We start from the raw sequence: 26,142 nt of genomic DNA, 5'->3' as shown, positions 1-26,142 counted from the left end.
TCCTTCTGCATTTTTCAGATTAGTGGACCGCAGTTGATAGAAAGGGATGTTATTTGTGACTTGTCTTGCTGTCAATCTGAGTGTACTGCTGATGCTTGTCAACACAGTTGTCTTGCTAACATCAGAGCAGGAATGATGCAGAGACCTGGACCATGAGGCCTAAGTCCCTGTGGAGAAAGCGCCTGAATAATGAAGGGGAGGAAGATGACAGTGCAGCATCTTGTTAGTCTGCTGGCCTGTGTTTTGAGGTTCATTCTCTCAGCGTACTTTCTTTTGGGTCTCCTAAACTGGAACATCTCTGGAGGTCCCCTCCACATAGCCATCTGTTTCTCAGAGTGGTATGGTGGTGTGGTGCCCCGCGGTTCCTAGCCCTGGGACACTGCACTAGCTGTTTACGGTTTCCCGATTCTCTGTGCTCACTTTTGTAAATAATTTCGCTTTAACACCATTCTGGAGTTACCCAGTTTGTGCCAGTTGCTTCCTTTGGACGCCCTGACTGATACACTTCCTTTGGTCTTTTACTCAGAAGACTGGTTGAGAGCAAGAGCGTGATCTCTCAGTAGTCTTTCTAGATATCTAAAAACCGGGGATGAAAGATCCAAAGATTCAGTACGTTGGCTATGACATTGATCCCTAACAAACCATGTTTAAAGATGCACATTTTATAGAGTTGGACTTGAATATGTGTGGCTGTTTCAGTGGAGGATGATGAATGTACATTTTAGAAGCAGCTGTTGTTAATGCTATGATATTAGTTATAGTACGATAGTTGTAGTATTTATGCTAAGAGATGGGAATGGTACCAGTATGGGCTCATAATTCATATTACTGGTACCTGATGGAATAATAGCAATGATAATACTATTATCCAAAAATGCCTTTTTTTCCTTTTTTTCCAACAATGTCTTTTAAACTCTGAAATGAACTCTAACCACCAGCTAATGTGGTATGCATGGGAACACACCATCCTGGGAAAGAATAAAAACTAAGAAACAAAAATTATAGTTAATCCTGAAATTATAGTTAACCCTCCTCCACAACGACTTATAAAAAGGTAAACATTCCAATTTTGGAAGGAGTGGAAATAATAGAATTAGTAAAACAGTATGATCAGGGGCACCTGGGTGGCTCAGTGGTTGAGTGTCTGCCTTCGGCTCAGGTCGTGATCCTGGCCTGCATCAGGCTTCCCACAGAGAGCCTGCTTCTCCCTCAACTTATGTCTCTGCCTCTCATGAATAAATAAATAAAACCTTAAAAAAAAACCCAGTATGATCAAACATAAGTGGCATGTGAAATAAAGTCTGATATGCTATATATCCTAAAGTTTCTTCTCATTGGATAATTCTGGTATCTGGGTAAAGGAATCTTACTGGCGTATTTCTTCTCATGAGGGGATATAAAAGGTGTTATGAGAAAAAAAATTGTGCATCTAGAGAACCGAAGCCATGAAAAAGACCTGAACAATGTCAGTGGTAGGTGGTGGGATCAGCCCTACAACTTGGGCCAAGGTTCTGTTAAAGGACTCCCAGAGACAGCTGGAAGCTGCCTTATTCTAATTCTGTAGCACAGAGTCCAGGAGCATTTGGCCAGGTTGTAAAGTTAGCTCGAGAAAGCTGAGAGTGATTAAGGAGGACTGTGTTTATGCCCAAGTATTCTCTGTAGTGCTCTGTAATCATATTGAACACCACCTAATGCCAAGACTGATGAGGTTCACCTGGCTCCTTGGCATGTCTCCAGAAGAGACTCTGTAGTGTTTGTGCAGATTTATCACCTGCTACTGTGGGGTCCTTTTGAGGGGACCTGAAGGCACATCCCTCTGTTATTTGGGTGGTGTCGCTAAACCATCTGCTCTGTATCTTAATGGCGTTGATTCTCTCTCCATCCTTCAGATTAGTGTTTTCAAATGGTATTTATCACAACTCATTCATAGGTTGTAAATTCAAGTTTGTGATATGCAGGCAGTACTGAAAGAAATAGAACAGGATGGAAAATATCAGACTGCCACACATCTAGAAAGGGGAAATACTGTTTTGTGACCCTTATGTATGTGTTCCCAGGATAATATGTCTATACACTATGCAAATATATAGTGATATATAAAAAAAATACGAAAGGTATTACTGTTGGCTGTAGTCAAAATTTGTAAAGCACTGTTTTACATAAATAAGGCTTTTTTGGTTGGAGAGGTGGTCTGTGTGTGATTGCTGTGAGTCCGCCTGAACTACTGATACGGTGGTCATGCACTCTGAAGATTGACATTTCGAATAGCTTATATAATCTGTTATCATTATCATTCAGATACTCAGCTAGTTAAGAATTTCTGATGATATGGCCCACTAGGGAAGGACGTGGAGCCCCCTCATGTAAGCCATACCCTAAGGGGCACACCTTTTAATTCTAACCCAGGATCAGTGGCCCTGGACATTTTCTGTTTCATGCACTTAAACCTCCCTCCAGGGGTGACTCTGACAGTGCCTTCTGCTGGAATTCTCATCTCCCCGCTTCTGTGTGTGTCCCCGAGTCCTCCTCCCCAGGAATAAGACCCTTCACTCTTCAGAGTGATTCTGTAGGCCTCTCTGGGTGATGCACCCTTCTGTCCTGGGTGGCTCAGACCCCTCTTCCCTTTGGAATCGAGTGCAAATCCTCACCTTCTTTGTGAGTCAGATCTCTTCCTTCTCCGTGTGACATTGGATACTGTTCCATTTGCATTTTGGCACAGAGCCGCCGAGTTTAGGTCAGAGATGGCATGTGACAGTCCATGTCATCTGTGAAGAGGACAGACTAATCAGAAAGCTCCCGAGAGAGTTCACTAAACTGTGCTCGACAACAGACTAAATTGGGCCGAGACAAGAGGCAGGTACAGTGAAGCAGCAGGTAGAGGTGACAGATTTGCAGGGAGAAATTTCAAGTAAGCAAGGAGATTGTACAGCAATAGAAAGAGCAAGGTCAAGGTCTGCCTAGCAGCAGACATGTCAGGGCTGGGGAAATCCGTGTTCCTGGTTCTGTCTGTCACTCAGTTCATTCTGGGGATGCTGGGGAATGGTTTCATAGTGTTGGTCAATGGCAGCAGCTGGTTCAAGAACAAGACAGTCTCTTTGTCTGACGTTATCATCACTAACCTGGCCCTCTCCAGGATTGTTCTGCTGTGGATTCTCTTGGTTGATGGTGTTTTAATGGTCTTCTTTTCCAAAGTACATGAGGAAGGGACGGTAATGGAAATTATTGATATTTTCTGGACATTTACGAACCACCTGAGCATTTGGCTTGCCACCTGTCTCAGTGTCCTCTACTGCCTGAAAATTGCCAGTTTCTCCCATCCGACATTCCTCTGGTTCAAGTGGAGAGTTTCCAGAGTGGTCGTACAGATGATTTTGGGTGCACTGCTCTTATCGTGTGCCAGTGCCATGTCTCTGGTCCGTGAATTTAAGATCAATTCTATTCTCAGTGGAATTGCTGGTACAGGGAATGTGACCGAGCACTTTAGAAAGAAGAGAAATGACTATAAAGTGGCCCATGTTCTTGGGACTCTGTGGAACCTCCCTCCCCTAATTGTTTCTCTGGCCTCCTACTTTCTGCTCATCTTCTCCCTGGGGAGGCACACACAGCAGATGAAGCACAGTGGCACCAGCTCCAGAGATCTGAGCACGGAGGCCCACCAGAGAGCCATCAAAATCATCGTCTCTTTCCTCTTTCTCTTCCTGCTTTACTTTCTTGCCTTTTTAATTACATCATCCAGTTATTTCATACCAGAAACTGAGATGGTTAAGAGAGTTGGAGAAGTAGTTACAATGTTTTACCCTGCCAGCCACTCATTCGTTATCATTCTGGGAAACAGTAAGCTGAAGCAGATGTTTACGGAGATGCTGTGCTGTGAGCCTGGTTATCTGAAGCCTGGATTCAAGAGACCTTTTGCCCCATAAAGTGACAGAGGGCACCGGCAGGAGCTTGGGAGTCCTTCTGCCTGGCTTAAGACTACATGGCTCTTCCTGACCCTTCTGTGGCACTCGTCCTGTGACACTAGTAGCAGAGAGACCCTACTACATTGCCTTGTTCCACTGGGGTCATGTCTCATGGCTTCTCTTTGCATGGTGGTTTTGGAGAGAGTTAAACAGTCCCTGAAAAATGTCAGTATAGTAAGAACACTCACTGTATAGATGTGGGGTTGTATTTTAATAGCTGTCAACGTCATGAGCTGATTACTAGCTTTAACTTAAAGTTTATACTGGCAGTGACGAGCTGATGTAAATAAAACAGTGTAATGGGCCTGAGGGAAAGAGCAAAAGCATTGCAGTTCCACAGACTTGGGTTTGAATTCTGGTTCTGTCCATTTCCAACACTTTTGGTCTTTGGTGAGTTACTTCCATTTTCTCTCGGATCCTCCTTCCCTTATTTTAAGATGTGGACTGTGACACAGGCTTCATAGGGTATTAGAGACTCAGGAGGCATAGCGTATGGTGTTGAGCCCTCACTAGATGTGGCTGGTATTGTGGCTCACAGTGAATTGTGCAGTAAGAGCAGTTCCCACAGGAGACTGGTTTTCACATATCCACTGTGTGAGGACAGAAGCAGTGGAATGAGAATCAAGACCCTTGGCTTAGGCTCCTGTCCAGTCTGGTGGTAGTCATTTTATTCAGTTGTCCTGGCATTCCTTTGTCATTTGGCTCAAGTAAATCGCCAAGTAATTTTTTATTTTTTAGATTGGGCAAAAGTCCAAGCAGTTTTTTTTTTTTAAAGATTTTATTTATTCATGAGACAGAGAGAGAGAAAGAGAGACGGTCCATGCAGGGAGCCTGATGTGGGACTTGATCCTGGGACTCCAGGATTATGCCCCAGGTTGAAGGCAGGTGCTAAACCACTGAGCCACCCAGGGATCCCCAGTTTTTTTTTTTAAACTAACCAAGATGCATATGAACTTTAAAACTTGAGAGTTTTTTAAAATAATATAAGCAGTTTTTTATAAATTCAGTACATCTTGTTTCAATACAGTTACATAGGCATTAATTTATTTCCTATCATTAAACAATGTACAGAAGTCAATGAGAATATTATTATTTATGATCGTGAAGAATTCTCAAACTCATGAATGTATGTTAAGTAGGATCCATGGAAAATCTGAATCTAGATTTCTGTCACTAATGGGGCTGTCAGGTATAGAGCATCATGGCTGTGAATCTGGGGCCTAAAGACAGGTAGCCTGGGTTCTGGCTCCTGTTCTGGCCCCTGTGAACTGGTTAACTTTATTAATTTTAAAAAAAATTTTTAAAAATATTTTATTTATTCATGAGGGACACAGAGTGAGAGAAAGAGAGAGAGAGAAAGGCAGAGACACAGGCAGAGAGAGAAGCAGGCTCCATGCAGGGGAGCCTGACGTGGGACTCAATCCCAGGTCTCCAGGATCACAACCTGGGCCTAAGGTGGCGCTAAACCGCTGAGCCACCTGGGCTGCCCAAACTGGGCGACTTTAGGGCAATTTCTTCACTTTTCTCTATTTCATTGTTCTTCATTTGTAAAGTGGGAATATTAATAGTATGTTGTTGATAGGGTTGCTGGAAGCAGTGAGTGAGTTACCAGATGAAAAGTGCTTAGAGTCCCAGGTGGAGTAAACACTATTACTATTATTATTGTGATTGTGTAGAATGAGTGGTATTTTGACATAGCACTAAGGATCACCATACTTCTTGGCATTTGGTCATATGTAACCAGAAATTAATTTGGGGATTGTTCTGGGATTTATGTATTCATTTTTAAAGTTACAGGAATAAATGTCTTTTGGTCTGCACTGTTTGTTTTTGAATTGATACTTATCTCTTGAAGCTACTAGGAAAATTCCTAATTCTGACATAAAATTCTCTTTCAGAAAGATATCTGTTGAAACAATTATTCAATAGTCATTCATAATTCACTAAAATATAAGGGTTCTGAATGGATACTTTTGTAATTATTACAGATCTATGCTGCTTTCCAGCTCAGGGAAGCTTAACTATGGAAATCCACGTTGTCTTGATTAACATCTGCTTTGTTAACCCTCATCCCTGATCCCTACTCTTGAATTCATTGTCACCCACTCTTGAACACTTGCTCCTACTTTGTGTCACTTCGACTTCTCCGCTTAACTCTCACCTTCTGGATTCCTGATTCTGTCTTCCAGCTTAGGTGTGGGGCTTTTTCTCTCTTAAAATTGAATGTAACATTTTACTGAAGATTTTGGCTTGGCTGTTTTTGTTTCTTGGTGCCCTTGGCTAACTTTTGAAGAATCCTTCCCGTCTGTTCCCACTGTGGCTCCATTAAATCCTACCCTAACCTACAGATTCAGATATGGTGCAGTGAACATGCTGAACTTATGACGATTGGTCATTTCATTGGAGCCTGGAGTGTGGGTTGGAAACAGAGACTTCTGAGTGGGAGCGTATTGTGGTAGTCCAACTGGTCAGTAAATGAAATCAGATTCATACATGTGGCATCCCCAACTCCTCCTGTCTCTTCTTCCAGAGAAATTTGGGAGATGGCTCCTGGAAAATATGGGACTTTATTCTATGACATTAGTCATATATGGGCTCCCAGTAATCAAAGTTAGGGGTGAGTTTGCCTCAACATGGTTGGACCTGGCGGGTATTAGGCTGAGTGAAATAAATTAATCGGAAAAGGACAAGGTCTCATTCATTTGAGGAATATAAAAATTAATGAAAGGGAATAAAGGGAAAGGAGTAAAAATGAGTGAAAATATCAGTGAGGGTGACAAAACATGAGAGACACCTAACTCTGGGAAATGAACAAGGGGTAGTGGAAGGGGAGGTGGGCGGGGGGTGGGGGCCTGGGTGATGGGCACTGAGGGGGGCACTTGGCGGGATGAGCACTGGGTGTTATGCTATATATTGGCAAATTGAACTCCAATAAAAAAGAACCCCAAAAAACAACAACAAAAAAAACAAAGGGGTGAGAGTCGGGACATGAGTCTGGGTAATGGGTGAGTTGCTGAGGAAGGGAGTCTCATCTGTTGCTAGAGGCATGATGCTGGGAAATTTGGGTATTTTGGAGAGGATCTGGTCTTCTAAATAGAAGGGGGAATACCTACCTAATCTTCTAGCTCTTCAGTGAGTCCCAGTACATGAGGAAGAATTACCTAGTACCTCAGGCCCCGTTCTGAGAAACCCTAAGAGGCCATTTTGTTTTGTTTTACTTTCAATGAATTAGTTTTCGTTACTAAAATCTCTTAAGGGATCCCTGGGTGGCGCAGTGGTTTGGCACCTGCCTTTGGCCCAGGGCACGATCCTGGAGACCTGGGATCGAATCCCACGTCGGGCTCCCGGTGCATGGAGCCTGCTTCTCCCTCTGCCTATGTCTCTGCCTCTCTCTCTCTCTCTGATGACTATCATAAATAAATAAAAATTAAAAAAAAAATCTCTTAAGACTCTTACATCTAGTTGTTTCATGAGCAAAGGACCAGAGCATGGTTTTCCCCCCACTGTGAGCAAGTTCCATGGGTCAAAGTTTGGGGATGAGCCTTGTCCCTGCATTTGGAGTATAGTTCCATGTCAGGGTTTCCTGTGTTCCCAAGGTTGCCTTTCTCAAACACATGTTCTTCAGTGCATCGCTGGTGTATTGCTTTTGGTGTATTAACACATGAATCAGCAGCAGCTTATGATAATAGCTCATGAGACCTTCCAATTTTCCATCAGAGGGCCCTGCTTCTCATTTTTAGTATTTTCTGACCTCTTGAGCCAATTTCTCAGGTCCTGATCCTTAATGAGATTGAGCTGTAGTTTGGGTCTTGAAGGATCATAAATGAAAATAAATGAACAAACAACAAAAACTTCCCCCAAAAATACATTCCAACATTTTTCAGGCAGTTTCAATGTCTATCAGTGAAATGTCCTTTGCTTTAAACAATGTCCCTGATGTTTTCCAACAGGTGATGAACAGTCCCATCTAGATCTTAAAGTTGTGTTTGTGATTTTCTTGTCTTTGGAGAGGTGGAGAGGAAAGTCTGACATTCTGCAAAAAGTTCTGTTTTAAGAAGGCAAAAATGACCTCAAAAACTCCAACAACTTGCAGATGACAACTATATGTTATTTTCAGGTATTTTTATATTTTGCTGGGCTAGAAAAATATGTAGTGTGGGGGCTAATAGTGTTATTTCTGGAGCCTAACACATTGGATTCAAATTCTGACCTCATCACTTAGATTGTGTACTCCTTGGCAAGTTACTGAATCTTGACTTCAGTTCCCTTTACTATGACATAGGTAATTTTATAAAATACCTCATAGGACTGGTGTGACGGTTAAGTAAGACAATGTAGTTGTAAATTGTTTTAGCAACTAAAGCATAGTAACTATGCAACAAATATCAGCCTATCAGGGTTGAGCCCAAAAAATGTGCTTCATGGAGTTCTAGTCTTATGACAATGAATCAATGGAGTGTGTTGTTGCTGGTGGTATCGGAGGATATGATCTAAGTGAAAGCCTGCTCCTTCCTGTCCTCAGGGGATGGTGGGAAGGAGAAAAGGGAGAGCAAGGAGGGCAGGTGAGTGTCCTCATTCCCCGTCTCTTTGAGGACTGCTTAAAAGCTCCCAGGTTGCCCTTAGTGGGAGCAAAACACAGGCACCAACTCAGCCCTGAATGCAGGTGGGGGCAGGCAGCCACCAGGGGACAAGGACCTCTCCCTGGAAGCCTGAGGAGACAAGGACACTGAGAGAGAGAGAGTGGACATGACACTTCTTTAACACCATGAGGTAGCATTAATCTCCACCTCCTTTCCCATACACCTGGACCCTAATTAAAGGGGAGAAGGATGGTATGAGATGGTGCCTCAGATTTTAATTTTTTTGTTCTTAATTTAACTTATTTAAATTTAATTTGCCAACATATAGTATAACACCAGTGATCATCTTATCATGTGCCTTCCCTAATGCCTGCCACCCAGTTACCTCATCCCTCCACCCACCTCCACTTCCGCAACTCCCTGGTTGTTTCCCAGAGTTAGGGGTCTCTCATGGTTTGTCTTCCTTTCTAATTTTTCACCACTCAGTTTCCCCCTCTCCCCCAGGGTCCCTTTCACTAAGGGATGTAAAATGTAAAAATGTAAAATATAAAATGTAAAAATGTTCCACATGACTTGTTATCAGGGAAATACAAATCAAAACCACAATGAGATACCACTTTACACCAGTGAGAATGGCTAAAATGAACAAGACAGGAAACAACAAATGCTGGCGAGGATGTGGAGAAAGGGGAACCCTCTTGCACTGTTGGTGGGAATGCAGGCTGGTGCAGCCACTCTGGAAAACCATGTGGAGGTTTCTCACGAAGTTAAAAATAGAGCTACCCTATGACCAGCAATTGCACTACTGGGTATTTATCCTAAAGATACAAATGTAGTGAGATGATGGGACATCTGCACCCCAATGTTTATAGCAGCAATGTCCACAACAGCCAACTACGGAAAGAGCCATTGACGGATGGATAAAGAAGAGGTGGTCTATATATACAATGGAATATTACCCAGCCATCAGAAAGGACGGATACCTACCATTACATTGATGTGGATGGAACTGGAAGGTATTATGCTGACTGAAGTAAGTCAATTGGAGAAGACAAGAATCATGGTTTCACTCATATGTAGAATATCAGATTTTAATTTTTAAATCTAAAAGAGACTAAACATTTTTCTGAGGATATTTATCTCATTGGATTAAGCACTTACCACCAACCAGTAGTTGGGGGCTCAGGAGAAAGATGATATAACTTTTAGACTAAATTAAGAACTTTATTTTTTCTCTGCACATAGGAGTTTGCCAAATTGTTGATCTCACTCTAATGAAATTGTCATCACGACTTAGTGGAGCTGGCTAGATGACCAGACCAGTATTTCCAGGTTAACTCTGAAAAATATTTTTTCAGAAGCTCATGAGTGGAGTTCTTCTGTGTGTTTTGTCTAGCCTCAGCACCCATCTGTTGGTAAATAGGGTACTCACACCCAAAGAGAGGTGATTTGTGAACTTTTTTTTTTGGTTGCTTAGCAGGTTTGTACCCTTACTGCCCATCTAGCAGATCTCTTCAAGAAGCGGAGGGGTTCCTGCCAAGCTGCCAGATGCTGCTGTAATATTCTAGGAATAAATAAAGTTCTCACACCTTTGTGATTCTGGTTCATCTTGATTCCGGTTCTTTTGTTTATACCTCAGACATTTATCTGACAGTCACTTAACACCAAGTACTATACTAGATGCCAGTTGCTGTTCTCAAAAATATCACACCTGGTGGGCACTAAAGACACACAAACAAGTATTTCATCTCTGTGTCACTGAAAAAAATGCTTCATATATGCTGAGGGATTCTGGCCCAGATGATCTATGTCTCTAGTCTCCTTTTGTGCCAGCCACAAACATGCACTGCTCTGTTCTGTTGCTGAGATCCACCACTGCGTGACCAGTGCACTCAGCCAGAGATGGAGCCTCGTGGAGTGCGAAGACAGGTCTAGTCCTCTGAGACGGGAGGCTCAAGTGCCTCAGCACACCCCCTTACACACTTTGTTTTCCCTTCACATAGCACCAGAAACACTGAACTTTGACTTTTTGTCTGTCTCTCCACTATTCTGTGTGATTTTTTTCTTTAAGATTTTTTTATTTATTAGAGAGAGAGAGAGAGAGAGGAAGAGAGAGAGAGAGAGAGAATGAGCAAGAGGGGCAAAGAGAGAGGGAGAGAGAACCCCAAGCACACTCTGCAATGAGGTCAGAGTTGGATGCGGTGCTCAATCTCATAACCCTGAGATCAGGACGTGGGCCGAAACCAAGAGTTGGACCCTTAACTGACAACACCACCCAGGCACCCTGTTCCTCTGTGTTTTTTGAAGGCAAGATGTGCTGTGGGTGATTCTTCTATTTTCCCAGCACCTGACACAGTGCCTGGCCGATGATAACAGTTTATTGAATGAATGAATCAATGAGGGTAACAAGTGGAAAGAGCTCGGCCTCAGAAAGACCTTACACCTTAGCTGCTGATTTTCTATGAAATTTTTCAGCCACCTACTTTGTCTCATCTTCATTGTCCTCACCTAGAAATAAGGACAACCATATCTTCCTTCTAGAACTGTTTGAGGATTACTTGAGATTTAAGATGCCTGGTGCCTTATTGGGAATAGAATGATAATTGCACTGAAAATAGCCCAAGAAGTGGAATTTTCCTTCTTTATTCCTCCTAAGCAACATCAGTACTCTTGAAAACAGCTCAGAGTTTGTTATTCCCATTTATTCATGACTGACCTCATTCTTCAAAGCCTCATCAAATAAGCTAAGTTATCCTTTTGCTTTGACTATTTGCCCTAAAGTTTTCCTGACGGATCTGCCAGATGAATCTAGAGTTGGGACTCATGACGGCAGTGCACCCACCAGTGGGTCTTCTTGGGCTCCAGTAAATAGTAAGACTTAGAAGACTGTCCCAGGTCTCTGGCACCGGTCTACTCAGGTAGATATAGTTCAGGGACACCTAGCTTATGAGCAGGGCAGTGTCAGACCTTCCTCTTTTGCAGAGTCCTTGCTGCAGCCAGAGAGCTGAGGTAAAAGAGGAAGAGATCTACAGTTGTGTAGGGGTGGGACTGCCTTAAAAAGCTTCATATCCCAAGGGTGTCAGTTTCTCTTGTAATAATTTCATAGACATAACTGCCAAGATTGAGTCAAAGGGCACACATATCAGGGTGGTGGGTAGCTCAGTTGGTTTAGCATCTATCTTCCACTCAGGTCATGATCTCAGGATCCTAGGATGGAGCCCCGTGTCAGGCTCTCTGCTCAGTGGGGAGTCTGCTTCTCCCTCTCTCTTTGTCCCTGCCCCCATTCGTATTCTCTCAATCTCTCTAATAAATAAATAAAAATCATTAAAAATACTTAAAAGGACGCACACATCAGAAGAGTCACTACACTCAAGGAAGCTCAAAGCAGTATCCATAAGATTTACATTTAACTGAAGGTAAAACTCTCATGGAGAGGGAGAAAGGGTTTTGTTAATGCTTTTCCATATTGACCTTTTCAGAAATAAATTCTGGCAGAACCAGCATCCTCACTGGTGATCCTAGCCAACAGGGTCACATCTTAATTATAGAGTCTCCTGCTACTAAGAACCCAACAACCTTGTATATCACATTCTGAATAGGGTTTCTTGCTGCTCAGTACTGGGTTCCCCCACCCCTTTTGGTACATTTAATTCTTTTTTTTTAGTATTTGTGCTGCCAAAGCGAGCATTAGGACATTTAATTCTTATATCTTACTCCATATTATTTATTCTATCTAAATGTGATATTTCTAGTATTTCAACTAATTACTTTAACAGTTATTTTATAAATAATTAAGTGGAATTATGTGCTGTGATATAATCTTCCCTTCCATTGCCTTGCTTATTCCCTCTGTGTTTGCTTGGTTGACTGATCTGGGCATGCTTCTGTCATGTGCCCCTTACTTTTATACAAATGCTTTTGTAAGCCACTGGGCTCCAGCTCAGGGAATCCCTCCAGGCTTGCTTTCCTGTCACCTGTCTTAAAGGGCCTCATAAATTTACTCCCCCTCTTGGACCTGGTGGGATTCATACCTTACCTTCTGTTTTATTATTTGTATTTCTGTTCCCATATAAAGTAACAGGACTGTGTGTACTTTATTTTGATGCTAATTTGGTAACCTCTATGTGGCTGCATAGAGGTTTGTACCTTGGGTTCCCCCAATTGCTGGAGTAGTTAAGAGATGCCATATCCTCGCATTCACTCATAGTCTTTGATAATATAATATGCCAAGCATATTGTGCCCTTCCCTGTGTGAGAAATTACAGAGGAATCAAGTGACGAGATGCAAAACTATAGCTAAAGCATTACTATGTATTTGGTACCAGAGTACTTTGATTGGCAGTTAAATGCCTAAGAAGAAATAGCCCCATGTGATCTAAGCATAAACCCACATCTAAAAGGAAACACGTGAAGAAGTGGCTGACATTTTTTTCTACACAAAAGCATATCACAGCAAATGATTATGGCACAACTGTATATGGGACTGGAGAGGGAATGCAAAGTAATCATTGTGATAGATGGCATTCATTGAGAAAAGGCTTTCTTGAGGAAGTGAGACGTCCTTGAACTTGGTCTGTTTGTAACTGTGAATCACAGTAGGTGCTCAGGCATGAAAGAGTAATGTTGGCATGGAAAGAAGGACAGATGGAGAAAACAGAGCTGCAGCATCGCCCGCTTACAAGGGGAGAGAGACGGTGGACTTCAGTATTCCATGGATGTGTGGATGAGGGTGAGTGGGTAGGAATGAAGCCTGGGAATTCCCACTGTCTTCTGGGGTTGTTCTTGAGAAAAGCTTCGTTTACTGTGAAGCAGGGACAGAGACATTGCTGGACTGAAGTTCTGTCACTTGAACTTGAAGTCCTTGGAGCCTTCTGCATCTCCTCCCTCCAGCTGTCCTTCTCTTGGCGGAGTGGACTCCCAGGTTCACTGGGGGTGTTTTAACTAGGCATTTCTAAGGAAAATAGGATATGAATGAAGAACTAGTAATGCAATCCTGGGAAGATTTGCATCTCAGGAAAAGCAGCTGGCTCTTATACCATTAATGGCTCATTTGTCACCCTGGAGACAATTAGAAAAGGAATGTCCTTCCTGGCTGGGTCCTGGTGCCTACTTGCATGTCGCAGTATTTCTCCTGTTCCCAGGGTCTGTACCACAGCTGCTAAGTTCTCGATGAGGAAAGATGCTTCAGATATTCTTTTTATCTGCCATTATTTTCTCAGCAATTTTGAATTTTGTGGGACTCATTGTAAATCTGTTTATTGCAGTGGTCAGTTATAGGACTTGGCTCAAAAGCCATAGAATCTCCTCTTCTAATTGGATCCTCTTCAGCTTGGGCATCACCAGATTTCTTATGCTGGGACTGTTTCTACTCAACATCATCTACTTCTTCATCTCTCCAAAAATGGAAAGGTCGGTGCACCTATCCACTTTTTTCCTGTCGTGTTGGATGTTTTTGGACTCTAATAGTCTCTGGTTTGTAACCTTGCTCAATGCCTTGTACTGCGTGAAGATTACAGACTTCCAACTTGCAGTATTTCTCCTGCTGAAGCGAAATCTCTCCCCAAAGATCCCCAGGCTGCTGCTAGCCTGTGTACTGATTTCTGCCTTCACCACTCTCCTGTATGTTGTGCTCAAACAGACATCATCCCTTCCTGAATTTGTGACTCAGAGAAATGGTACAGGATGTGGCATCCATGGGAGTGTCTTGTCTTTGGTGACCTCTTTGGTCTTGCGCTCAGTTCTCCAGTTTATCATTAATGTGACTTCTGCTTCCTTGTTGATACATTCCTTGAGGAGACATATACAGAAGATGCAGAAAAACACCACTATTTTTTGGAATCCTCAGACTGAAGCTCATGTGGGCGCTATGAAGCTGATGATCTGTTTCCTCATCCTGTACATTCCTTACTCAGTTGCTACCTTGCTACATTATTTCCCTTATGGTGGGATGGATTTGAGAACCAGATCCATCTGTTTGGTTATTTCCAGCTTTTACCCTCCAGGACATTCTATTCTCATTATCCTCACACATCCTAAACTGAAAACAAAAGCAAAGAAGATTCTTTGTTTCAACAAATAATGGAATTTCAGTAGTAAATAGTGGCCTGGAGTCCCCTCATTGTTTGGGGGCAAGATTTTCTCCATTAGCAGTTATCCCAGAGGTCTGAGGAATTCATTTTTGTAATTGTTGAACTGACCTTCTAGGCCTTTAAGTGGCTGTATTTCAGTTTATTCTGCAATTAAAAAAATTTAAAATATTAGACATTTTTTTCTAAAGAACTTGAGATATTACGTATCATGTAGTTTTCATGGGTATTGCATCCCTGGCTAGTAGAAGTCACCACACTGTTCCATGGGCTACTGAAGTATAAGGGGGAGTTCCCCCAAATTAAATAATACATTACAGTTCACTTGATTAGTTAAATTTTTGAGGTTTAGCTGAGGGTAAAGGCTTAGCAATGGGTGAATCATCATCAGTAGGCACTAGACTGTCTTAAAACATAGCAAGAGGATGCAGAGAGAAATGGAAGAAAAGAGTTTTAGAGAGAAAAGAGAAGAAAGAGAAAGGTGAAAGCTAACAGGTATATAATGTGGCAGATGTACAGAAAAAAGAGCCCTTGGTGGGTCGCAGTCACTGAACTATTATTACCAAGAAACTTTAGGACTGAATTTCTAGGTTGTTCTGGAGAGAAGGGAAGGGTCAGAGTTGATGGGTGGAGGAAAGTGATTAGAATGAAAGAAGCCCAATCCTGGATAGTTCCAAGGATCTTAAATTCCAAGGAGCTAGCCTGAGGTCAAAAGCAAGTGCCAAATAGTGAAATTAACCCAATCTGAGTGGAACTTTACAAAAGTTTGTCCCCTGTCCTGTGATATGGAATTCAGGGGAAAGCCAGGAGTTTACCAGTCCAATGGCTTGGTAGTGGGAGCATCAGACTTTTGGTGAATGTATGTCATCTGCTTATGAATTTATGTACTGGGTTGTATGGGCACTGCATACTTCTTCAGTAACACTGGGTTTTTTGGGGGGAGGAGAGTTGAGACAGCAGTACTGGCTACAGAGGAACAGAAATCTGAAGATGGAATATTGATCAGTTTTGAAATGGGAATTGGGAATAATAATTTACATTTATACAATTCTTTTGTATTTATAAAATATTTATGCAATATTTACACATCTCAAAGTAAATAATCTTATTAAAATAACAATCTCTTTATTAAATAATGAAAAATCTCTAAATTTTACAAATTACCTGATTTTTCCCATTCTGGACACCAGAATCTTGACTGCATTATTCAGTAAGGACCACCCAAACCAACATTTTGTGCTAAAAATAAAGGTTTCCATCATCTTAGAATCTTAAGATTAGGAGATAAAAGGATTACTGAGGATGATTAAATATTCATCATGATATAAGAACTCTAAATGAGTAGCAGAAAGCCTTGTGGATCCCTCCGGATGCATTCTCTTTCCTTTCTCTTCCATAGTAACAGAATTTTTAGCTACCCAGAATTTTGGCAGCAAAGTACATTTTACAGCTTTCTCTTGTAAGTAGGTATTATGTGTGATCAAGTTTGGCCAATGGAATATGAGGAGAAGTGGTGTGTATAATTTCTAGGTGGTGCCCCTGGAACAGGTGTGCCCTACCGTCCCCTTTTCCCTTTCTTCTTCCTGTGGTCTGGAATAATGGATGTAAGGATTGGCCATGTAGGACCAACACATGAAGTGACTGCCTGGGGATAGTGGAAGAATCATCCATCCTAGTTGGCTTCACAGTTCCTGACACTGTGGAGTGCTATACCAGCTCTGGACTGTTTATACCTTAACTCCAGGACTGTTTATGGGAAATAAACATCTCTATTCTTTCAGACTGTAGTTTTGGGTCTCTATTGCCTTACTGAACAAACTAATACTATACCATATGTCTTTGTTTGGGTGCTTGCCCATAGTCCTCTTTGGGCAGAGTTTTTAGCAATGTTGTGGGTTTGGAGTTTTGCTGGTTCCAGTATGCTCTGCCACTAAATACTGACTAACCAGGAATTAAAAAAAAAATTTAGAGTTCATTTCTTCAATATATGATAATTCATAGGCTCTCTTTAAGCAATACCCTGCACCTCTCTATATTCTCTGCCTATTCATTAAAGGGAAGGATGTTTAAAACTCCTTGTTAAGAAGAGTTACTCTCTGGCATGAAGGGTGGGTGCCAGGGCAGTGTCTGTATAACATCATGAAATACACACTGTGGTAGCTATAGCTTGGGCACATTGCCATTTAACTTTGAATTGCTAAAACCCAATATTGTCTGAGGTACATTTTCACATGCAATTTCATTGGTTCTTCACAACTTCTTAGAGAATGTTGGTATTACCCATCATACAGATGAAAAAATTGAGGCACAAACGGGTATTATAAATGGCTCATAAATTACGAAGTGGTAGATCCAAGCCTCCAGTTTGTCTTCTGATTCTAAAATCCATTTCTTTTTAACTATATCACAAGATGTGTGGAAAGACTGGAACAATGTAGGATCGTGCCCAGTTATAAAGCTTTATCTTCTAGGACAAGAAGAAAATAATCAAAAGTGTCAGAAGCACAATATGCCCAGCTTGAAAAACCCACCCAGGGCTGCTAATATATATATGTGTGTACACACTACACACACACACACACACACACACACACACACACAGAGGCACATGTGTGTATGTGTATGTATATGTATACAATTAATATTTTATAACATAATGTTGACTAATATACTAATACAGGGGGGAGAGGGAGGTATGAAGATCTTATGGGTGCTTAGTTTCCTTAGGTAAAACAAATGTCACGGTATCATGTAAATAGATAGTGGGTTTTTAAACCTGAAATTTAGGCTTAAATATACACACCTCACCTAAATATACACCATATATACACACACACACACCTCACCTAAATATACACACACACACACACACATACATATATATGTGTGTGCGCTCTCTCTCTCTATGTGTATATATACATGTATATATTCTCTCTCTCTCTCTCTCTCTATAAATTTAAAATTTTTTATTATTTTTTTCATCATGGTAAATGTGCTCTTTAATTCTCATTACCCATTTCACCCATCCCCCCCACTCACCTTCCCTCTGGTAACCATCAGTTTGTTCTCTATAGTTAAGAGTCTGTTTCTTGGTTTGTCTCTCTTTTTTCTCCTTTTGCTCATTTGTTTTGTTTTTTTAAATACCACATATGAGTGAGATCATATAGCATTTGTTTTTCTCTGATTTATTTCACCTAGCAGTATACTCTCTAGATCCATTCATATTGTTGCAAATATCAAGATTTTATGTTTTATGGCTGAATAACATTCCATTGTATATATGTATACCATATCTTCTTTATCCGTTCATCTATTGATGGACACTTGGGCTGCTTCCATCATTTGGCTTTTGTAAATAATGCTGCAGTAAACATGAGGTGCATGTATACCTTTGAATTAGTGTTTTTGTATTTTTTTGGGTAATACCCAGTAGTTTGATTATTAGATTTTAGGGTAGTTGTATTTATACTTTTTCTTTAAAGATTTTATTTATGTATTCATGAGAGACACACACACAGAATGAGAGAGAAAGAGAGAGAGAGAGAGAGAGAGAGAGAGAGAGAGAGACAGGCAGAGGGAGAAGCAGGCTCCATGCAGGGAGCCTGACATGGGACTCGATTCTGGGTCTTCAGGATCACGTCCTGGACTGAAGGTGGCGCTAAACCGGTGAGCCACCTGGGCTGCTGTATTTATATTTTTTTTTGAGAAACTTCCATACTGTTTTCCACAGGGGTTGTGCCAGTTTGCATTCCTACCCACAGTGCATAGGGGTTCTTTTTCTCCACATCCTTGCCAACATTTGTTTCCTGTGTTTTTGGTTTTAGCCATTCTGACAGGCATGAGGTGATATCTCATGGTAATTTTGATTTGCATTTCCCTGATGATGAGTGATGTTGAGCATCTTTTCTTTTCTTTCTTTCTTTCTTTCTTTCTTTCTTTCAGCATCTTTTCATGTGTCTGTTGGCCATTTGGATGTCTTTGGGGAAATGTCTTTTCATGTCTGATGCCCATTTTTAATGGATTATTCATTTTTTGGGTGTTGCATTATATCAGTTCTTTATATATTTTGGATACTAGTGCTTTATCAGATATGTCATTTGCAAATTTCTTCTCCCATTCTGTAGGTCGCCTTCCTTTTGTTTTAGGTGAGATATATTCTTAAACTAAAAATTTATCAACATTAAAGAAGAAAGCATTTTTAAGTTTATTTTGAATGTTGCAACATGGGAATGAATAGGCTAATAGGTGATGGGAAAGTGGCTACAATTCATGTATGAGCTAAATGGAATTCTTATGCATTCTAAGGATTTTTACCTTTTCTTTTTTTTTTATAAATTAATTTTTATTGGTGTTCAATTTACCAACATACAGAAAAACACCCAGTGCTCATCCCATCAAGTGTCCCCCTCAGTGCCTGTCACCCATTCCCCCCCGCCCCCCACCCTCCTCCCCTTCCACCACCCCTAGTTCGTTTCCCAGAGTTAGGAGTCTTTATGTTCTGTCTCCCTTCCTGATATTTCACACACATTTCTTTTCCCTTCCTTTATATTCCCTTTCACTATTATTTATATTCCCCAAATGAATGAGAACATACACTGTTTGTCCTTCTCCGATTGACTTACTGCACTCAGCATAATACCCTCCAGTTCCATCCACGTTGAAGCAAATGGTGGGTATTTGTCGTTTCTAATTGCTGAGTAGTATTCCATTGCATACATAAGCCACATCTTCTTTATCCATTCATCTTTCGATGGACACCGAGGCTCCTTCCACAGTTTGGCTATTGTGGCCATTGCTGCTAGAAACATCGGGGTGCAGGTGTCCCGGCATTTCATTGCATCTGAATCTTTGGGGTAAATCCCCAACAGTGCAATTGCTGGGTCGTAGGGCAGGTCTATTTTTAACTCTGAGGAACCTCCACACAGTTTTCCAGAGTGGCTGCACCAGTTCACATTCCCACCAGCAGTGTAAGAGGGTTCCCCTTTCTCCGCATCCTCTCCAACATTTGTGGTTTCCTGCCTTGTTAATTTTCCCCATTCTCACTGGTGTGAGGTGGTATCTCATTGTGGTTTTGATTTGTATTTCCCTGATGGCAAGTGATGCAGAGCATTTTCTCATGTGCATTTGGCCATGTCCATGTCTTCCTCTGTGAGATTTCTGTTCATGTCTTTTGCCCATTTCATGATTGGATTGTTTGTTTCTTTGGTGTTGAGCTTAATAAGTTCTTTATAGATCTTGGAAACTAGCCCTTTATCCGATACGTCATTTGCAAATCTCTTCTCCATTCTGTAGGTTGTCTTTTAGTTTTGTTGACTGTATCGTTTGCTGTGCAGAAGCTTCTTATCTTGATGAAGTCCCAATAGTTCATTTTTGCTTTTGTTTCTTTTGCCTTTGTGGATGTATCTTGCAAGAAGTTACTGTGGCCAAATTCAAAAATGGTGTTGCCTGTGTTCTCCTCTAGGATTTTGATGGACTCTTGTCTCACATTTAGATCTCTCATCCATTTTGAGTTTATCTTTGTGTATGGTGAAAGAGAGTGGTACAATATACAGCATCCATTCCTGATCAAAACACTTCAGAGTGTTGGGATAGAGGGAACTTTCCTCGACATCTTAAAAGCCATTTACGAAAAGCCCACAGCAAATATCATTATCAATGGGGAAGCACTGGTAGCCTTTCCCCTAAGATCAGGAACAAGACAGGGATGTCCACTCTCACCACTGCTATTCAACATAGTACTGGAAGTCCTCGCCTCAGCAATCAGACAACAAAAAGACATTAAAGGCATTCAAATTGGCAAAGAAGAAGTCAAACTCTCCCTCTTCGCCGATGACATGATACTCTACATAGAAAACCCAAAAGCCTCCACCCCAAGATTGCTAGAACTCATACAGCAATTTGGTAGCGTGGCAGGATACAAAATCAATGCCCAGAAATCAATGGCATTTCTATACACTAACAATGAGACTGAAGAAAGAGAAATTAAGGAGTCAATCCCATTTACAATTGCACCCAAAATCATAAGATACCTAGGAATAAACCTAACCAAAGAGGTAAAGGATCTATACCCTAAAAACTATAGAACGCTTCTGAAAGAAATTGAGGAAGACACAAAGAGATGGAAAAATATTCCATGCTCATGGATTGGCAGAATTAATATTGTAAAAATGTCAATGTTACCCAGGGCAATTTCCTTGTATTGGTGGTGATGTCTCCTTTCTCATTCATGATTTTATTAATTTGAGTCTTCTCTCTCTTCTTTTTAATAAGGCTGGCTCATGGTTTATCTATATATTAATAGATATCTATCTATTAATTCTTTCAAAGAACCAACTCCTGGTTTTGTTAATCTGTTCCAGAGTTCTTCTGGTCTCTATTTCATTGAGTTCTGCTTGAATCTTTATTAATTCTCTTCTTCTGCTGGGTGTAGGATCTATTTGCTGTTTTTTCTCCAGCTCCTTTAGGTGCAAGGTTAGCTTTTGTATTTTGAGTTATTTCCAGTGTTTGGATGGATGCTCATATTGCAATGTATTTCCCCCTCAGGACTGCTTTTGTTGTATCCCAAAGATTTTGAATGGTTGTATCTTCATTCTCATTAGTTTCCATGAATCTTTTTAATTCTTCCCTAATTTCCTGGTTGACCATTTCAGCTTTTAGCATGATGGTCCTTAACCTCCACGTGTTTGAAATCCTTCCAAACTTCTTCTTGTGATTTAGTTCTGGTTTCAAAGCATTATTGACTTTTTTTAAATACAGGAAAATTATTTGTCTCAATTTTGCTGCTTTCATAGTTGAGACAATGACTTTATAATTTGTTTTTTTTTAATTTTTATTTATTTATGATAGTCACAGAGAGAGAGAGAGGCAGAGACACAGGCAGAGGGAGAAGCAGGCTCCATGCACCGGGAGCCTGATGTGGGATTCGATCCCGGGTCTCCAGGATCGCGCCCTGGGCCAAAGGCAAGCGCCAAACCACTGCGCCACCCAGGGATCCCTGACTTTATAATTTGAATCCAGTTATCTCAACAGAGGAAATAAAGATATTGATATTGATATTGCTCTCTAACTCCTATGTACCTCTCTATACTTTTGACTCCTGTCAAAGGCCTGGGCTAAGCAGCCTTTCATCTTTATTCTTGCTTTCTAGAAATGCTGATCATCTTCATTTAGAGGTAGCAACTCAATTCATCCTCTATTTACATACGTGAGTAATAGCAGACTTCAGGCACTCTCCTACTTTATAGAAAGGAATGATTGTGGAGAGAAGTCACCAAGGAAGGAAAGAAAAGTAACATTAAAGCTAAAGTAACATTACTTAGGTAACACTATTTTCTAGGCACCAGGCTAAGTAATTTTATACGCCCTTTTATCATAATAGCCCTGTGAGGTGAATCATACAGTATCAGAATTTGTATAAAGAGGGATCTGACGCTCTGAGAAGTTAATTGACTGCTGAAAGCCATGGCTACTGACTGGTTGAATTGGGATGCAGACTTGAATCTGTCTGACTTTGAAGCATGTTGCCTTTCTGTGAATGGCACCAAACACTCCATTTCTAAGTTCTCCTGCCAGGGAGCTAGTCTTGAGGTTTGTGCCCTGCTGAGGGCTGGCACTGACATGCACCTGCAAGCTCTTGCCTGTGGATGAGCGGAAATGTTTTGCCTCATTTCTTAGCATGATCCTACAATGTTATGGGAAAACCTTAGTCTCCTCTGGAGAAACACAGTTCTCAAACTGTTAAAAACATAATTTTTATACAAATGGCTGCATGTAACTGAGTTGTCTATAACTTGGCAAAAATGAAGTTATAATTTTTAATTTTATTTTACAGGATAGTTACAAAGGGAGTGCAGAGAGTTCCCGGATTCCTTTCACTCAGTTTTCCTGATGTTGACATCTTCATGCTAGCACCAGCCCTCATTGGGATACAAACTAGCGCTAATACATTAACTGTGAACTAAACTACAGACTTCATTCAGATTTTACCAGTTGTCATACATGTTCTTTTTCTGTTCCAGAATCCAGTCCAGCATATCACCTTGCATTTAGTTGTCAGGTGTTCTTAGGTTCTGCTGGTTTGTAATGTTTCTCAATCATTCATTGTTTTCATGACCATGACAATTTTGAAGATTACTGTTCAGTCATTTTGTAAAACGTTCCGTAATCTGGGTTTGTCTGATGGTTTTTTCATAGTTAGACTGGGGTTGTGGGCTTTTGGGGAGGAGTCCAACAGATATGAGGTGTTGATAGATACCTGATATCATCATGACTTCTCACTGGTCATGTTACCAATGAGTGCTTGGTTAGGTGCAGTTACTCTGTTTCTGTTTCCAGAGTCTCTTGTTTAGAAGTCTTGAAGTCCAGCTCACTCTCAAGAGAAGGAGAATTAAGCCTTGCTTTCTAGACTGTCTTCTTTTATCTGCTGTATTTAACTTTCTCCCCAAATTTTCATGTTTATGGAATCAGACAAAAATAGTTCCTATTCTCTCATCTTCCAAGTTCCAAGTATACTCTATTACTTTCACTACCCCAGCCATGCTGATTATTCTTTTCTTAAACTTCCTCAAGGATTGTGATCCTTGCTCCCTGTGGGTCATGACTGTACCCCTTCTTGTCCCTCCAGACACCTCCTTCCAAGAGGTGGAACTGACCAGCAGAGTAAGAAGCCCACCTCTTTTTAAGGTGATGGGGAGGGAAACTGGAAAGACTATGAATATACGCAAATTTATAATTTCTGTTCCTGTTACACATGCTTATTAACCACTTGCTTCATCTGCTCGATTTTTGAATTTCTGGACTCATGCAGCTCATTAAGAAAATGACCTTGCTCAGGTTAACAGATGCTGCAAAAGAGTTGCCTCAGCACCGTCTAGTGGCAAAGTAGGTGCAATTCTGGGAAGCACTGAAAATGGGTGCCTGTGAATAGGAGTACAAAATGTTCGAGTACTGGGAGGTATCAGATGGAGAATGGGGAAGGAATTATATACTTGGTCTGGCAACATGGTAGAGGAAGGGCACTTTTTGGGGTGAAAGTGTCCTGAGTTTTTGAAAGCAACTCTTTTGTATATATTTAAGGTCTACAATAAGATGAATTATTATACATATACATAGTAAAATGATAATGACAGTCAAACTAATTGACATATCATCTCCTCACATGGATGCCATTTTTTGGTGTGTGATGAGAGCACCTGAAATCTACTCTCTAGGCACGGGTCCAGTATTCAATACAAGGTTACTAACTCTAGTCATTATGCTGTTAGATCTCTGGAATTATCTATCCTACATAGCACCTCCTCATTTCCCCCACCTCCTCAGCCCTGATAACCATAATTCTATTCTCTGCTTTTCTCTATTTGACTTGTTTAGATTCCACATATATGTGAGATCACACGTTCTTTTTTTGTGTGTCTGGCTTATTTCACTTAGCATAATGCCTTTTAGGTTCATCCATGTTGTTGCAAATGTCAGGATCTCTTTTTTTAAGGCTGAATAACACACACACACACACACACACACACACATGTATCTTCCTCAACTTATAGTGAACTCCATCACTTAAATTTTAAGTTGAAAATATTGTACTTTTGCCTAGGTGGCTCAGCGGTTGAGCATCTGCCTTTGACTCAGGATGTGATCCCGGGGTCTGGGATTGAGTCCCACATCAGGCTCCTGCAGAGAGCCTGCTTCTCCCTCTGCCTATTTCTCTGTCTTTCTCTCTCTCCTTGTCTCTCATGAATAAATAAATAAAACCTTAAAAAAATAGAATATCGTACTTTGAAAGTTTATTTAATATTTAGCTGCTGTACACCATAGCTTAGCCTACCCTACCTTAAGTATGATCAGAACACTTACATTAGCCTATAGTTAGTGGCAAAATCATCCAACACAAAGCCTATTATATATCATGTAATGAATTAGTGAAAAACTGAGTGGTTGTTAAGTTTTTTGGTTTACCTTTGTGATCCTGTGGTTGGCTCGGGGCCAAGGCTAACTGCTGCTGCCTAGCATCACAAGAGAGTGTCATACTGCATAGCTTAGGAAAAGATCAAAATTCATAATTTGAAGTATAGTTTCTACTGGATGTGTATCACTTTTGTGCCATCATGAAGTTGAGGAATTGTAAATTGAACCATTGTAAATTGGGAACTGTCTCTCTCTGTGTCTGTCTAAAACAATTTCTTCATCTGTTGATAGGCACTTAGATTGTTTCCCTGTTTTGACTATTGTGATTAATGCAATGAATATGGGAGCACAGATACCTTTTTGGGATCCTGCAGAGGAATTGCTGGATCATATAATAGGTCTTTTAAAATTGTTTGTAAGGATCTCCATACTGATATCTATAATAGCTGCACCAATTTACACTCCCAACAAAAATGTATAAAGTTTCTCTTTTCTCCGCATCCTTACCAGCACTTTTCATCATTTATTTATTTGTTTTTGATAATAGTCATTCTAATAGGTGTGAAGTGATATGTTATTCTGGTTTTGATTTGCATTTTCCTGATGATTAGTGATGTTGAGCACCTTTTCATGTACCTGTTGGCCATTTTGTGTCTTTTGGGAAAAATGACCATATTAGGTCCTTCACCCATTTCTTAATTGGGTTGTTTGCTTTTTGCTATTGAATTCCTCACATATTTTGGATGATAACCCCTTATCAGATATATGGTTTTCAAGTATTTTCTCCCAATATAGATTGCCTTTCATTTTGTTGTTTTTTTGTTGAGCAGAAGCTTATCAATATTGTTATGCTCTATGAGATAGACTGCTCTGTTGATGCTGAGTAGAAAGCCACAACTTGCCCATCTGCCTCTTCTTATGGTTATATTCCTCTTGGTCTCTCATGGCCTTCTTTTCCTTGATTCAGGTACTGTAAGAATGCTGGAGGGCTCAGAGTAGTGGAATAGTAGGAGTATGAATGGAAAGGACTTTGGTAGAAAGAGATATGGTAGTGTTATGACCAACATGGTTAGGTTACATCAAAAGTAAACCCAAGTGGTTGCTCTGGTAAACTAGAGAACACTGAGGCTGTCACTATCCAGATATACTTCTTCATTACAGCCCTTTGTCTGGAGGCTGATAACAGTTCTGTATGGAAATGAACTAGCACTATGGTTCCCAGATCTCTCTCCACCTTGACCTCTTCTGCATGTATATTCAGCAATAAATATTTATCCTGTCTCATAGTTGTTTTCACTCATTTTCTTATCCTGTTCTTTTCTTTGTTTTCCCTGACATTGAAACAAATCTTTGTATGTGTATAAGTACAATGCTAGGTTTATATATTCAAGTTACAAATAGAACAGTATTAGTTATTTGCCTCTCCCACCAGAATGTCAGCTCTGTGACAGTAGGGACTTTGTTTTTGTGGTGATTGTATCTCCAAAGCCTGTCTTAGGGGCCTGGCACATGGCAGGCATTTGATAAATATTTGCCAAATTATTCATAAATATTATACTTTCCCTGATTTGTGTTTGCCACTGTTGAGATTCTCAGCATGTCTTATTTTGG

General features: G+C 40.7%; 3 protein-coding genes across 4 annotated transcripts in view; all 3 read left to right on the top strand.

Moving 5' to 3' along the window:
• Window positions 1–26,142, top strand: part of SSBP1 (single stranded DNA binding protein 1) — a 191,599-nt gene that overhangs the window by 22,449 nt on the left and 143,008 nt on the right. The window contains exons 8-9 of one of the 2 annotated variants that reach the window (XR_012002432.1): window positions 7,910–8,076; window positions 9,430–10,136. The exons of the other annotated variant lie outside the window; for it this stretch is intronic. The gene's annotated coding sequence lies outside the window, so the exon portion shown is untranslated. Of the gene's footprint in view, window positions 1–7,909; window positions 8,077–9,429; window positions 10,137–26,142 lie in introns of those variants that run through there. 2 annotated transcript variants of the gene reach the window in all.
• TAS2R3 (taste 2 receptor member 3) lies at window positions 2,767–5,771 on the top strand. Its single transcript, XM_025982229.2, has one exon. The coding sequence runs from the start codon at window positions 2,970–2,972 to the stop codon at window positions 3,918–3,920; it is 951 nt and encodes a 316-aa protein (XP_025838014.1). The 5' UTR covers window positions 2,767–2,969; the 3' UTR covers window positions 3,921–5,771.
• On the top strand, window positions 13,719–14,618 carry TAS2R4 (taste 2 receptor member 4). The gene has a single exon (XM_025982137.1). It carries the CDS (start codon window positions 13,719–13,721, stop codon window positions 14,616–14,618), a length of 900 nt encoding a protein of 299 aa, XP_025837922.1.

Source organism: Vulpes vulpes, chromosome 7 (assembly GCF_048418805.1).
Source record: "Vulpes vulpes isolate BD-2025 chromosome 7, VulVul3, whole genome shotgun sequence".
NCBI classification, from domain to species: domain Eukaryota; kingdom Metazoa; phylum Chordata; class Mammalia; order Carnivora; family Canidae; genus Vulpes; species Vulpes vulpes.
Note: the sequence above shows the minus strand (reverse complement) of the source record. Positions and strands in the feature narration are given on the sequence as shown.

Coding starts and splice junctions, on each gene's coding strand:
- TAS2R3 (XM_025982229.2), top strand. CDS start 2,970: ATGTCAGGGCTGGGGAAATCCGTGTTCCTGGTTCTGTCTGTCACTCAG.
- TAS2R4 (XM_025982137.1), top strand. CDS start 13,719: ATGCTTCAGATATTCTTTTTATCTGCCATTATTTTCTCAGCAATTTTG.